This window comes from Anomaloglossus baeobatrachus, chromosome 2 (assembly GCF_048569485.1).
Source record: "Anomaloglossus baeobatrachus isolate aAnoBae1 chromosome 2, aAnoBae1.hap1, whole genome shotgun sequence".
In the NCBI taxonomy this organism is placed as follows: Eukaryota; Metazoa; Chordata; class Amphibia; order Anura; family Aromobatidae; genus Anomaloglossus; species Anomaloglossus baeobatrachus.
The window spans coordinates 692,434,974-692,448,827 of NC_134354.1; the positions used below are offsets into that span (position 1 = coordinate 692,434,974).

Sequence of the window (13,854 nt, forward strand, 5' to 3'; positions counted from 1 at the left end):
TGCCCTGAACATGAGGTAAGCGACAGTGAAATCAGAAGAACTATACTACATTTCTATTTGGAGGTATTTGTTATTATTATTATTACACCTACTACATATTGGGATAGGATCTTGAAGATGGGAATACCCCTTTAAATATAAGATAAACATGTATATGCCTATGAACTGGCTTACTTTTAATGTATCCATGACAATGCTCATAATATTTTATGTGTGACATCAGAAAAATGATAAATCATTTGGCTGAAGAAATGAAAAGCTTGGAAAATCTAATAATGTGCATGAGTCCCTCAAGGATCATTTGGATCAGTGACAATGCTGGCGGTGGAGGACCATGTATGTTCCTTGGCTTTGCTGCCCGTCTGAATTAGCCTCTAGGGCAGAAGACTGCTGACATTAGGATGAAATGCTGTCTCCTTCTATAGGAAACCTAACTTATTTAGCGTCTACATAGTGTAAGCAATATAAAAGTCTGTTTCTATGAAGACTCCATGGATTATACATACTTTGATGTTGTCCTGTCCGGATTGGTCCACCTGCAATAAAATTGAAGAGTTTTAGGAAAAAAAACGGTATAGAATGGAGGTCTTAAACTGTTCCTCCAGTTTAAGAAACTATATATGTCCACATGATAGGCGAGTGTCTGGGCGCTGAGAGACCCATCAATCAGTAAATCAAAGCGGTAGAAGCACTCGGTTGACTGCTTTGCCCCTTCTGTGGGTTTTCAGCTCTCCTTGAAGACGTGAACAGGATGTACACAGGGTTGTATGATTTCTTTAAAGCCCGCTTTACACGCTACAAGATATCTTACGATGTGTCGGCGGGGTCACGTCGTAAGTGACGCACATCCGGCATCGTAAGGTATGTTGTAGCGTGTGACAGTGACGTGCAATTGCGATTGAACGAAAAACCGTTCATCGCATGCACGTCGTTCATTCCTGACGAATTGAACGTCAGATTGTTCATCGTACCCGGGGTAGCGCACATCGCAGTGTGTGACACCCCGGGAACGATGAACAGATCTCACCTGCCTCCTGCGGCTCCCGGCCCACAATGGGGAAGGAAGGAGGTGGGCGGGATGTTTACGTCCCGCTCAGCTCCGCCCCTCCGCTTCTATTGGCCGGCTGCCGCGTGATGTCGATGTGACGCCAAACGTCCCTCCCACTCCCGGAAGTGGACGTTTGCAGCCCACATCTAGGTCGTATGGTAGGTAAGTATGTGTGACAGGGGTTAATCGTTTGTGCGGCACGTTCAACAAATTTAACGTGCTGCACATACGATGGGGGCGTTGCAAATCGCATACGATATCGTATGCGAAACTGCAACGTGTAAAGCAGGCTTAAGCCTAGACACCACAAATCCCACATTTCCAAGGAGAACCAAGCAAAGCTGAACATATAAACGAGGTGCTGTGTCTAGCAGAGTGCTTCTGTTTCCACGATTATTGGGTATCTCAACACCCGGACCCTCATTGATCAAATCTTCTGACATATGAGGAGAACTTGTCAAACGCTTTCTTAAACAAGCTATGTATTAGGCCCCCTTCACATGTCCGTGAAAAATGTTTGTGTTTTGAACAGACGTGTTGAAGGTGCGTATGGCCCATCCGTGTGCTGTGAATTTGGCACACTAATGTTCACCGTGTGCTATCCGTGATAACCCACGGAGAGCAGGAACTTTTTACTCACCTGTCCCCGATGCTGCTGTCTCCGGCGCTGCTGCTTACGGGTCTGCGGTGCAGTGGACATTCATGAGCATAATGAGCAGGTCCGGAAACAAGTGACAGCAGCGCTGGAGACAGGTGAGTATGGAAAGTCATTTTATTTGAAATACACGTGTTTTCTTCGGTACGTGTCACACGGATCACATCAGTGTGCAGTCCGTGTGACATCAGTGCTGCTGGAAAAAACAGACTTGTCTCCGTGCGGAACACACGCTCCTTGTGAAAACACTGATGTGTGCGCAGACCCATTGATTTTAATAGGTCTGCATTTGTCCATGTCTCTGGTACGTATAAAAACGGAGTCATACGTACCGGAATCACTGACGTGAAGGGGGCCTTAGGCCTCATTCAGATGTTCGGATTTTTAACGGATACAAGTGTACCCATTGGTGCTATTCACATGTCCGTGTTTTTTCACGGGCTATGTGTCTGCAAAAGTCACAGAGATGTTTCTGTTTTCTACAGGTATCATGGATGAAAATGGCCAATACAAGTCTGTGGGTCCATGAAAAACATGTACAACACATGGATGGCATCAGTGTACAATCTGTGCTGTACGTTATTAACTTTACAAAGGATAGGAGAAGCTTTGTCATTTACTTATCCACCCGTGGAACATACTGATTGCAAAAACACACGCACGGATCGCACACATTTGTATTTAATCATAGACGTGTGAATGAGGACTGAAATGAAGTCTCAGAAAAAAAAATGACTGTTCAAACCAAGCACAGGAGCATATGGAGAAAGCCTGTGATATATGTCCATTTTTGGAATTTACTCTCCGGCCTTTCCATTGCTCGCAAGACCGTTGTCACGTAGCTCCGGGGTGCCTTATCTTCAACCCACCATAGCTCGCGGGGCGCTTGTCTCATGATGTCATCAGCTGCTGACCTTGGTGTACACATACTTGCTTTCCTGATAAGCAGCAATAATCAGAAAACAGCCACTCCCTTCTTACTCATATAAAAAAGAAAGTTTGGTTATAAAAAAGCATATTGAAAAATATATTGTATTCTCACAGTATGGCCAAACAGATCAGTGCATCTTTATGCGTACTTGTCTTCCCTCTTTACACCCTCCTTTCCCTTCATTGACTGGTTTGGCTTTATAGGAGGCAGAGACAAATGGAAATAGATAAAGGTGCACTAAACTGTTCGGCCATGGCAAAGGTGCTCCCAGTACTTGTGCTTGGTTTGAACAGTCTTTTTGTGCTTACAGACTGCCTTTAACACCAGAGAATACATGTAATGCCTGTGATACCTGCGGTCCTGTGGGTCAGCGCTGCAGTATGTTACACTGGAAACAGAGTAATGGCGTCTGAAGAACAGCCTGCAAATAAACCCAAAGGACATCAGTGCACAGCATAGGGGACATCACTATATAGGGGACATCAACAAAACAGGCACTGGCCAAACTTACTTGCGCTGGCTGTCAGTCAGTGTGATACCTTGATCAGACACCTTGAAATGAACAATAGTCGCAGTAGATCTAGGAGGAGTTAAGATGGCACTGGATGCCCTAGAAATAGCCTGGGGGCCTGTCAGAGATTCTGTGTCCACAGAGCCAAGATAGAGGACACTGCAGGCTGGAGGGGGAGAAGGAGCAAGAATAAGATGCACTGGACACAACCACCAATAACAGCAAAACTCTTGGGCAGCTTTTGCAGCTCAGCCCCAATTAAAGACAGAATTTCCATTTGGGCAATTTATAAAATATCTAAAAATAAAAAGAGCATTAGTCACTGTTCAACCTGACTCGATCTGCCCTCCGAATGAACAGTGTTTCTTTGTTTCCAAAATTGCAACATGAAACTTTACCTATCACTTTCCTGATGGTTTTCATTTATTTTGCTGCAGTGGTCACTGGGGGTCTGCACCGGTAACATGGATGTGTGACACATAAGCACTGCATCAAAATAACTGAAGACCGGTGTGGACTCTGTTCACACCTGCAATTTACAATTTCAATTCCCTTCTCCATTCTAAGAACAGAGAAAATTTGAAGGTAATGTGGCAATAAATGAATAATTTTGGGTCACTCTACGTCTCAGCCATTATTAACACCATACATACCTGCCCCTTGTCGCAGTAAGTCGGCCGCTGTGCTCATATTTGTGTGAACGACAACATCTGCACTCTGCTCTGCCAGATCTACACATTGAGAGAGGAGACACGAATACTTTATATAGAACCAACTCTAACACATGCTAGTTTACAATTGTAATACTTAAAGGGAATCTGACAGGTGATTTTGTAGTACATTACTAATGTTATATTTAAATAGGGCTTACGTAGACCTTTCAGGATCAGTACGTTTTATAGCTCTACCTTATCCTGTTATCTTGCTGTAAGTGCCTAGAATTCAGTGTCTTCTGCACCCTAGTCAAGTTTATGTAAATACAATTTGCATATTCACTGTACCAGTGCAAATTCAGTTCAGACTGGTTATACTATCACTGACACCAGCACTGAGAGATAGGAGGAGGGCACAGTGAATATGCAGTCTGCATTTACATATGCTTGACTAATTTACTACATCACACTGAATTTTACAGAGCTTACAACAACTTAACAGGAAGAGGGAGAGGTATAAAACTTACTGATCCTGAAAGGTCTCCTTAAGCCCTATTTAAAGATAACATTAGTATTGTACTACAAAATCACCTAACAGATTCCCTTTAAAAGGGTTTTCAACAAGACTTTACAAAATTTGCTGGATTCAACAAAATAAAAAGTTGTTACTACCCCAGCCCCTGCCACTGATTTCCGAGATGACGACAAATGGATGGGATGTCATTATTTCCGATCCCGGTGGAGACCGCTAGAGCTGTGGCTCAGAAGTGGCGGAGCATTAAAGTGGTAAATAACACTTTCTTTATTTTTCAACAATCTCTACATACTAGAAAGATTTACAGAAGTCACGGAAAACTCTTTTACCAACCAGGAAATTCTAATTATTTTATGAAACCTGCACCAGAGGTTATTATTAGTATTATTTTTTTTACTGGGGGCAAACATGGTGATTGAGACGTCTGTGCCCAAGTAGTGGGCAACCCCTTTAAATAACCTATTGGCAGAAGTGGTCAATTGACCACCAATACGCCGGCTGCCGGCTAGTGACATGCAGTAGCCTGATCTCCAAAACAGACCTGGCCAGTACATCATTATGTTGCAATATTTTTCACACAAACCATCAATTCATATGGAAAATCGTATGATGACTGATTGTACATGTAGTTAGCGAGTTGCTAATGTTTAACCGACAGCACATGGACCAATGGACCAAATATACAATCATCTGAATGAGCCAGAACTGTTAAAATACACTGATTTTTAAAAATGTGAAGTGTGAATATACCCAAATTGGATCCAGTGTGCCTGACTACAATATATTTTAGTATAGTCTGTGGATCCGTACCTTTCTTTAAGGTCAGGTGTATGAACTTACCCTTGTCAGGGACACGAAGTCTACAGGGCAGAGACAGAGGAGTGACGGAGTGCTGAGACACCAGGGCTGATAGGCTTCCTACGCACAAGAAGAGGAAAAAACTGTCATTTCCTTCTCAAATGGATGGGAAAATCATTACCTTAAAGGGAATCTGTCAGCAGGTTTTTGACATTTAATCTGAGAGCAGAATAAAAAAGGGCACAAGAGCCCGATTACAGGAATGTGTGCTGTATTTTCAATACATTCAGTAGTTTAGCAGCAGGAGTTTACCACTACAGCACTACAGTCAGGCTAATCTGTATAACCCCGCCCACACCACTGATTGGCAGCTCACTGACCATTCACAGTTTACACAGGAAGCTGTCAATCAGGGGCATGGACGGGGATATACGCAGCCTGAAAGTGTTAGCTCTGCTACATCTACATTAGAAAAACAAGGATCCTATCAAAACTACACCAAACAGTCCAGACACAGGAGTATTTTTCGTTTACATGATTCCAATAGAAAAGTTGCTACATTTTTTTGTGATTTGAGTGAGTATTCATTCATGGGACAACCTCATGAAGCACAAGAATAGAACCTGTCCCTTCATGTGAGCAGCTTAGTTATAGTTTGGAAGCTATTGTGGGATGGGACTATATCACAGCATAGTGCAAGTGAATGGGCTTGCATTGTTATCTGCAAGGCAAGTTGCAAAAATGAAGAATCATTTGGTCCTTCATGGGTCCCCATTCACATTCAGTATGCTGTGATGTAAAATGCAGTGATTTTTGACTGTGTGATCTCTGTTGTGCCAAGCCGTTGTGTATCTCCAGCTTTTAGGTGCCTACACACATGAAATGACCGTCGACAACAATTTCTCCAGACTTCACCGTGAACACACACTGAGCAAAGTGTCCATGTTTATTTCTATTCTGCCAGATTCCACATTATATCTGATACTTCCTGACCAGTGGTGTAACTTTAAGCTCATGGGCCCCAATACAAAAACTCCAACGGGGCCCCCAATTATTGCAAGTCTTTAATAGCATTGATCTTTTTATATGAATAAAAAAGGAATTTTGGGTCCCTGCAGTCTCCAGGGTCCGGGTGCGATTGCAACCCCTGCCCCCATAGTAGTTACACCGCTGGTCCTGACCCTGGTGGAGTATTCTTTCTTATACAAAATGCAGCATTGCTTTAGGATTAGTATTTTATTCTGTAATTATTCTGAATTTTATGGTATGAAGTCTAAAAAAAAGCAACCAACACTTTTAGAATGCAATGTAAAAAACAACATTTCGTGTGTTCTCAATGGTATACTTTACAATGAAGAAAAAGGTTTGTGAAGGAGCTTCAAGCTCATGGTCAAGTACGAGCCAACCATCTGTGAGAATGGCCTCAACTGTCTGATAACAGCGAATAAATGGCGGCAATGTGCTATAATCTCACTGTTAAAGATTAATTTGTCTGGAGCCACAGTGCCCACCATCAATATTTCACCAACATCTGACAAAACCCAATAGAATTTCATCAAGCCACAAAAACCAGGAATGGAGAAGGTAAAGCTGTGCAGCCCACGCAGATACGACTGAGAAATCTGCGGCCAGACAGGAAATCTCCACAGGCCTAGGAGTTATGACTGAACAGCCCCAAACAAACCACTGAAACACAGAATCACTCATTCATGGTCCCAGGCAGCCAAAACAGAACAGCCGGCTAACAGAAACCTCAAAAGAATAAATCAGGGCAAGGAATTAGAGGATAAAGCTCACACAGATGGTGAAGGAGAGCTCGATGCTACAAGAAATCTCTAATATGGAACCAGATTACAAGAGGAGTCAAACATTGAAAGCTTCTTTATCTTCAGCTTTTATCACTCTGATCTTCTTCATCGGTATCTTTCACCGATATATTAGACAAGATTTTCTGAGGGAATCAAGTAAATTGGATGAACTGTATCTATTCCTCAAGAATATCTGGAGCCGCCTGTACAGAACATATCCAGTAGATGTGTACGTCAGCCTCAATAGCAGAAGTGGCTATGAGGTAACTGTCCCTTTAAGATCTCCTCAAAAATGTCAATTTATTCAAGATAACCATACCCATCATCAGCTGATGGGCCTAGAACATGCTTCTATGACATCAAACCCAGGTGGTAGAAATGAGTGAATCTAGGACCCTCGTGTAGCGGCCAGGGTCAATATTTTGTAGCTGCCGGAGGAGAGCCCTGTAATCTGCCTCCTACTTCCCACCATCCCTGGCATCTCTTCTCATTAGTGAGCCTCAATCCTGACAATGAATCTCATCTCTGCTAGGCACACACAGAGATGATGAGGCAATCAAGTTGTAAAAAATCACATCCATTACAATTTTTTTGCATCTCGATTCGCACGAATTCCAATAAAATAGTTGCCGGCTAGGTCTTACTTTGTTGAATTCTTAAGGCAGTCAAGAGGTTAATTAAAAATTATTAAGAGGTATGAGTTTCTTAATACAATATATAACCTAGAATAAAAACAATACATACAAATTTTAACTAAGTATAAGGTTTCTATGGTCAAAAAGGCATAAGGCCACCACACCGTGACTAGGTGTTCCCAATTAGGATGGTCCCTACTCTAGTTACTCAAATCATTATGTACCACCACCTCGCTATTTGTTGACCTGTTTTTGTCTTTTTATTAGAGTTTTGCTGCACTTTAATTTAAGACAAATTTATGAAAACCATTAAACACTGGTACTTAAGTACTGGAGGGGGTTTTTTGCATTTTTAACTTTTAAGGTACATTTTTTATTAAAATATCAGATAAAAATAAAATATCAAACTCAAAGGGGTTTTCTGGTGCAGTTTGTTTAAAAAAAAACAAACAAAAAAAAACAACAAGCAACCTGTGCAATACTCACTGTCCCTGGGTACAGCAGTGAGTCTCCGTCACCGCTACTGTCTGTTATTGTCTGCAGTGGTGACGGTACATCACCCAGCGCTGCAGCCAATAACTGAGCACAGTGTCTCTGAGTGACTCTGGCTGCTGGGTGCAGGTTGTTGTGACGTCACCACTGCAGACAATAACAGAGAGCAGTGGTGGCGGAGACGGCACTCAACCCAGGAAGGGTGAACAGATGAACTATGAAAATGCTCTTTAATGTACTCCAATGAATACACTACATCTGGGTGTCTGCCTACAGAAAGCATATACGCCCGAAAATGGTGCACGACAGCGCACATGGTGACTTTGTCTGCACCATTCTAGTCAATGGCCCCATAGGCGCATTCGTCCGAAACCCGTTGGGGAGGAAGCCCCGACGGGATCACTGAACGTAAATCAGAATGAAGTGTGAAAGGGCCCTCAATAAAATTTGTTTTTAACTTACCAAAGTGGGGTTCAATAGGAGATCCTTTAATTTTCACTCCTTTAGGACCAGTCTCTATGAGAAAATGCCGGACCAATTGCTCAGAGGGATCTGCAGACAGGTATAACGTCATGTTACAGACAATATGTACTATCATATCAAGGATCAAATGCTAAACCCATAAATCACCTTTACATGGTTGTGTCACTGCGTTTGGAGGTGGGCTGGAAACTTTCAGAGCCAATCCATATGCCCCTCGAAAAGAGTTACTGTCCCGAATCAGGAAGGAGCCTGGCTCTGCGCTTCGTAAAAGGGTGATGGCTGAAAAAGACATTAAATTGATGCTGAGAATATGCAGTGGTCGCAACGTAATAAACGGATGGCCAAAATATATTCAATTATTAGTACAGGTACCTTTTTTGTGGCAATTTTTTTTATCGTTTTTTGCAACTATTAATGGCCAAAAAACATTTTGTACAAAAGGGTTTCATATGTATAGTGTGGTCAACTGGCATGAGGAGTGGGTAGCATGTTAATGGGATGACCAAGTCTTCAAAGGCAAAATGTGCTGAAAAATACAATATAAACTGGACTTTTTATCACCTTGCTCCCTGGAGATGCTCGGTTTATACCAAAATCTTGAGGAATCTTGCACAAAGTTGGCAGCAGGAGGAATGTCCAGTTGTATGCCTAAATTTTGGAGTAAAACAAATACCTTACTTCCATGCATTCAGGACTAGTAGACTAATTGTAGAACACATTTACTAACCTTTGATTGAAGAGGGCGATTTCTCTGCCTGTTGTTCATTTGATCTCCCAAGGGTGCCTAACTTATCCATGACAGCGGGAGTGTGGCACTTTTCAGGCAAAGTCGGTGGCTGGGCATTTGGAGGACATGGGCTTCCGGAATAATAAGCAGTGCTGATAGGAAATAATGGTGTAGGAGATGGAGACAGATGCTCACTTTGGCTTCCCATTGGGGACAGTGGAGGACTGGTTGTAGCTTCAGCTCCTCGGCAGGTGATGGGATTCTCAGGCAAGGACATGGTAATAGTTCTTTTTTGTGGTGTAACTGAATTTAACATCGGGGGCTGCTGTGGAGGGCAGGTAGCTTCAGGGGCTACAGCATTTTTGACCATTTGAGGACTTGTTTCAGCAGGGACTGGTGCGGAACTGTGTGAGGTTAGTCCCATTGTTTCTTCTATGGTCCTTGTAGTAGGATTTACAGGTACTTGAGGGGCAACCTTTGATACCCGGGGTGGGGAGACAGAATGAGAAGAATTTCCTTCTGGATTAGCTGACGTAAGACGTACATTAGGATCCATGACCCCAACCCTGTAATATACAAAAATTTCTTATAAAGGATTTCTCTGATTTTGAAAATCTACACTTGTTAGAAGAGTCACTTCACAATAAGCTGAACTTCTCCCCAACAATTAGCTGTAATATGTGTTTTTTGGGAGGCCCATGAGAAAAAAATACTTTAGGGGTCCCACATATATCTATGTAGATCATTTGCCCCCTATTATCTGTTTGCAATCTGTGTATCTGTGTTGTTATTGTACACACATGACATATACTTTCTGCCACATGTGTAAATCCAGCCTTTACCAACATTTACGATAGACTGGCTTGTTCTAAAAAGATAAATTTTAACCTCATCCTGTAATAGGATGTCATCATTGTAAGGCCCCTTTCACACATCAGTTTTTTGTCAGTCACAATCTGTTTTGTGACTGAGGCGACGGATCCAGTAAAAAAACGGATCCATTGTATCACTTTTTCATGCCAAAGGTTATGACCAGAATGGAATTTACACATCTGATGCTCAGTGCTCGATTAGTTTCACACATCCGGTTTTAGCAGTGCGGCTCAATCCGGCTGTGAAACCTATGCAACGGATGCGGCGAAAACACCGCATCCTTTGCATAAGTTTTTACATGCGGCCCGTCCGTTTTTTTCCGGTTGCGGCACGCTACTGAGCATGCGCAGTGGAAGAAACTGCATGCGGCGGCAGGATGCGTTTTTTTCCGCATCGCGCCGCATCCGGCGTCCATAGGCATGCATTGAAAAATGCGCCGCAGCAGCCGAATGCGGCGCGATGCGTTTTTTTTGCCGGAGCAAAAAACGTGCCAGGGAATGTTTCATCCGGCCGTGGCACCGGCTAAATCTGCCGCATGCGGCAAAAACCGGACCGAACGCAAGCCCATGCGGCACAATACGGCACTAATGTAAGTCTATGCAAAAAAAACCGCAACCAGCGGCAAAAAAAAACGGTTGCGGTTTTTCTGCAGAGCGCCGTATTGTGCCGCAGAGCAAAAACCGGATGTGTGAAAGTAGCCTTACCAAAAAACGGATCCGGTGTAGGAATCTGTCATTTGACGGATTGCAACGGATCCAGCGCCCATAAGCTTCCATTATAGCAAATGATCGACGACAACGGATCCGTAGCGGTCCGTTTTTTGGACACACACAAAAAACGTTCATGTGGACGTCGGCTCCGCCGGCCGGACAAACATTTTTCGACGCACGACAGATGAAACGTGAGGTCATCCATCACACTCCATCGCTATTACAAGTTTATGAGAAAAAAACGGATCCAGCGTTGGATCCGTTTTTTTTAACAAAATGATGGATTGCGACTGATGGCAAAAAACTGATGTGTGAAAGTGGCGTAACAAGTCAGCTAGGGAAAGTTCTTCGTTTCTAAATATCTCACCATCACCTGTGAGCGGTATTACTAAAAAGTGGAAGCGTTTAGGAACCACAGAAGGGTATGTATTTTACAGGCGGATTTTGCCTGGAATTCGCCTGAAAAAGCGCCAGAAAGGTGACCCATAAAATTAATATAATTCACAGCATTGTCAAAACAACATTGCTGTGCACATGTTCCATATTAAGTAACGTCTTTTCACTGCTTTAAGGTTCGGAAACCTTGAAGCAGGTAAAAGAAGTGACACGCTGATCTTCCTCCAGCTTCAGTTGGAAGCACCCAGCTCTTTATACTGGTACATATAGAGTAAGAGCCACCAATGTTCAAAGAGATTTTGAAAGTAACCATGTAATCTTAGATTACTGGGTGCAGCCATTCTGACATTATCAAAGAATTGAGTGTAGCAGAGCTGGGAGCTGTCCTGCCCACACCGGGCTCTCAATAGACATTGAGCATTGGCTGTGAGGTGTCAATCACAGCAGGGCATATGCAAGTCAATGTGGCAGGTGACTTCCTAGTCCTTTAATGCTAATCACTGGGTAAGTAACCACTTTGTTTAGGTAAACAATAGCTGGCACACAGATAAGAGAAGCACAGTTTGTTTGTTTTTTCTTTCATTTTTAACCCTTGCAGCATGTTCTCCTCAGCTTACATTGCAAAATGCTGCTGACAGATTAATTTAACCTTTTCCTATCCTGAGTCCCCCCGGGGGGGACATCCCAACAATTCTGTTACACTCCTTTATCGGGCCACTGCCTTGTTTATCATTCACATGTGAATAAATTGATTTCCTGTTGATTTATTTTACAAAATTCCTTCATATTGCAAAATTCTGTTTTGACGATTTTTTCCCAATTATAATGGGATTTCAATGGGAGAGCAGGAAATATTTTTGGATAGGAAAAGGTTAAAATATAAGATTACAGCCTTATGTGAAGATTGCACTTTTCAGAATGTAAATCACCAGACCAAATGCTGTATAGATACTGAACCAAAATCAAATGTCATAAGATTTCAGCTCTGAAGCTTGCAGAATTGTGAATTCAGCAGTATACTATTCAGGATTGTACAAGAAGACTCACCTGTCTGTGCTGCCGGGGCTGAGTGGATGTGACTGACTCTGTGTTTGCACCAGTTGGCTGTTCGGAGCAGGCTGACTTTGATTACAAGGGGTCCTGAAGGTTTGTAAGGTGTTTTGTATGTGCACAGTATTGTGTAATTGGGGGCCCTGCCTGTGCACAGGGCTGTGTAACGTTAGGGAAGGCATCTGGGTGTGCACTGTGCTGTGCGCTTGCACTGTGCTGTGCGCTTGCACTGTGCTGTGCGCTTGCACTGTGCTGTGCGCTTGCACTGTGTTGTCTGAATTCACATGTTGAGTTTGCACGGTGCTGGTACCGAGAGAACCTGGCTGATGGAATGATGGTGGCTTAGGCTTAATTTCCTGCATAACTCCACCTTGTGTGCGCACAACAGTGGTTACCTGCCCCGCAGAGCTCTGCCTGTGCACTGGTGAGCGAGGTTGGGAGAACTGTGTGTGCACAGCAGGTTGAGCTTGGGTTCCAGCATTTTGAGACGTTAAAGGTGAATGTAGATCTAGACCCTGCACCTGACCATTACTGGGTGCTGAGCCTTCACTTTGTGAGCGCACAGGTGAACTGAAGCCCTGTGTGTGCACCATCTTATGCGCCTGCGTGCTTTGTTCCATGGTCACTGTATCAGGCATTTGCACTGATGGGTTGCGCGTCTGTTCAAGAATGTGTGATTGCACAGGACTGTTTTTTGGCCCATATCCATTTGTCTGTGTCACTGGATTTTGAGAGTGCACTGGACTAACAGTGACTTGACTGTGAAAGTGCACATGCGCACGTGGAGGGCTCTGTTTTTGTATGACTGAGCCCTGCCTTTGAACGGTGTTCTGCTGTACCGATGGCTGGGTTCCTTGGTCAGCTGGCATCAAGGGTCTATGTGTTGGGGACGTTGGTGGGATATAGGTTTGAGTTGGTAAAGCTATATTTTGTGTATGGATAAGGTTGTGTTGTGTTTGCGCTGGCTGACAGTGTGGGTTAATTGGGGTACTGGCATTTGGACTTTGTGGATACATATAGGCATTAGGTGGCACTGTGCTGCGTCCCTGCAATGGACTGTGGCCATGGGGATTTGTATTAAGTGCTGAACTTTGGACACTTGTTGGGGAGCTGGTGAGTAGTGGGTTCTGTACATGAACCGCTGGATTACTGTGTGCTACTGAAGAAACACTGCCTGCAGGTGCTGCTCCTCTCGGATTCTGTTGCTGAAAAAATGAGGCATCCCTTGACACTGCATGGTCAGGTACATCTGCAAGGAAAAAACAATAGGGAGTAAATCTTTAATATCTGACTGGAAATAGCCCCACCACTGTCCATGTGTTGTGTCTGGTATTACAGCTGATCTCCTCTAAAGAGAACCTGTCATCAGCATCAGTGAAGGTACCTATCAAATCAGCAGAACACCGCCTTTATGCCCATACCTTTAGTTTATCATGCCTGATACTGATGACAGATTATCTTTAAATGGAACCTATTAAAATCTATTACCCTGTAGATATGGGGTTAATCTGCAGGTTAACGGGGTTGTCCACTACTTTTATACTGATGG

The 13,854-nt window shown here is 43.4% G+C and overlaps 1 protein-coding gene across 4 annotated transcripts in view; it reads right to left on the reverse strand.

Moving 5' to 3' along the window:
- The window catches only part of TNS2 (tensin 2), a 261,754-nt gene that overhangs the window by 9,820 nt on the left and 238,080 nt on the right, over positions 1-13,854 (reverse strand). For 3 of the 4 annotated variants that reach the window (XM_075337231.1, XM_075337234.1, XM_075337233.1), the window contains exons 19-28: positions 12,303-13,554; positions 9,277-9,842; positions 9,111-9,197; positions 8,697-8,828; positions 8,529-8,618; positions 5,174-5,251; positions 3,799-3,876; positions 3,146-3,311; positions 2,987-3,055; positions 507-536 (exon numbers count right to left, since the gene is read on the reverse strand). In XM_075337231.1, the coding sequence (XP_075193346.1) occupies positions 507-536; positions 2,987-3,055; positions 3,146-3,311; positions 3,799-3,876; positions 5,174-5,251; positions 8,529-8,618; positions 8,697-8,828; positions 9,111-9,197; positions 9,277-9,842; positions 12,303-13,554 (2,548 nt within the window). The remainder of the gene's footprint in view (positions 1-506; positions 537-2,986; positions 3,056-3,145; positions 3,312-3,798; positions 3,877-5,173; positions 5,252-8,528; positions 8,619-8,696; positions 8,829-9,110; positions 9,198-9,276; positions 9,843-12,302; positions 13,555-13,854) is intronic. The other variant, XM_075337232.1, reaches the window with a different exon arrangement.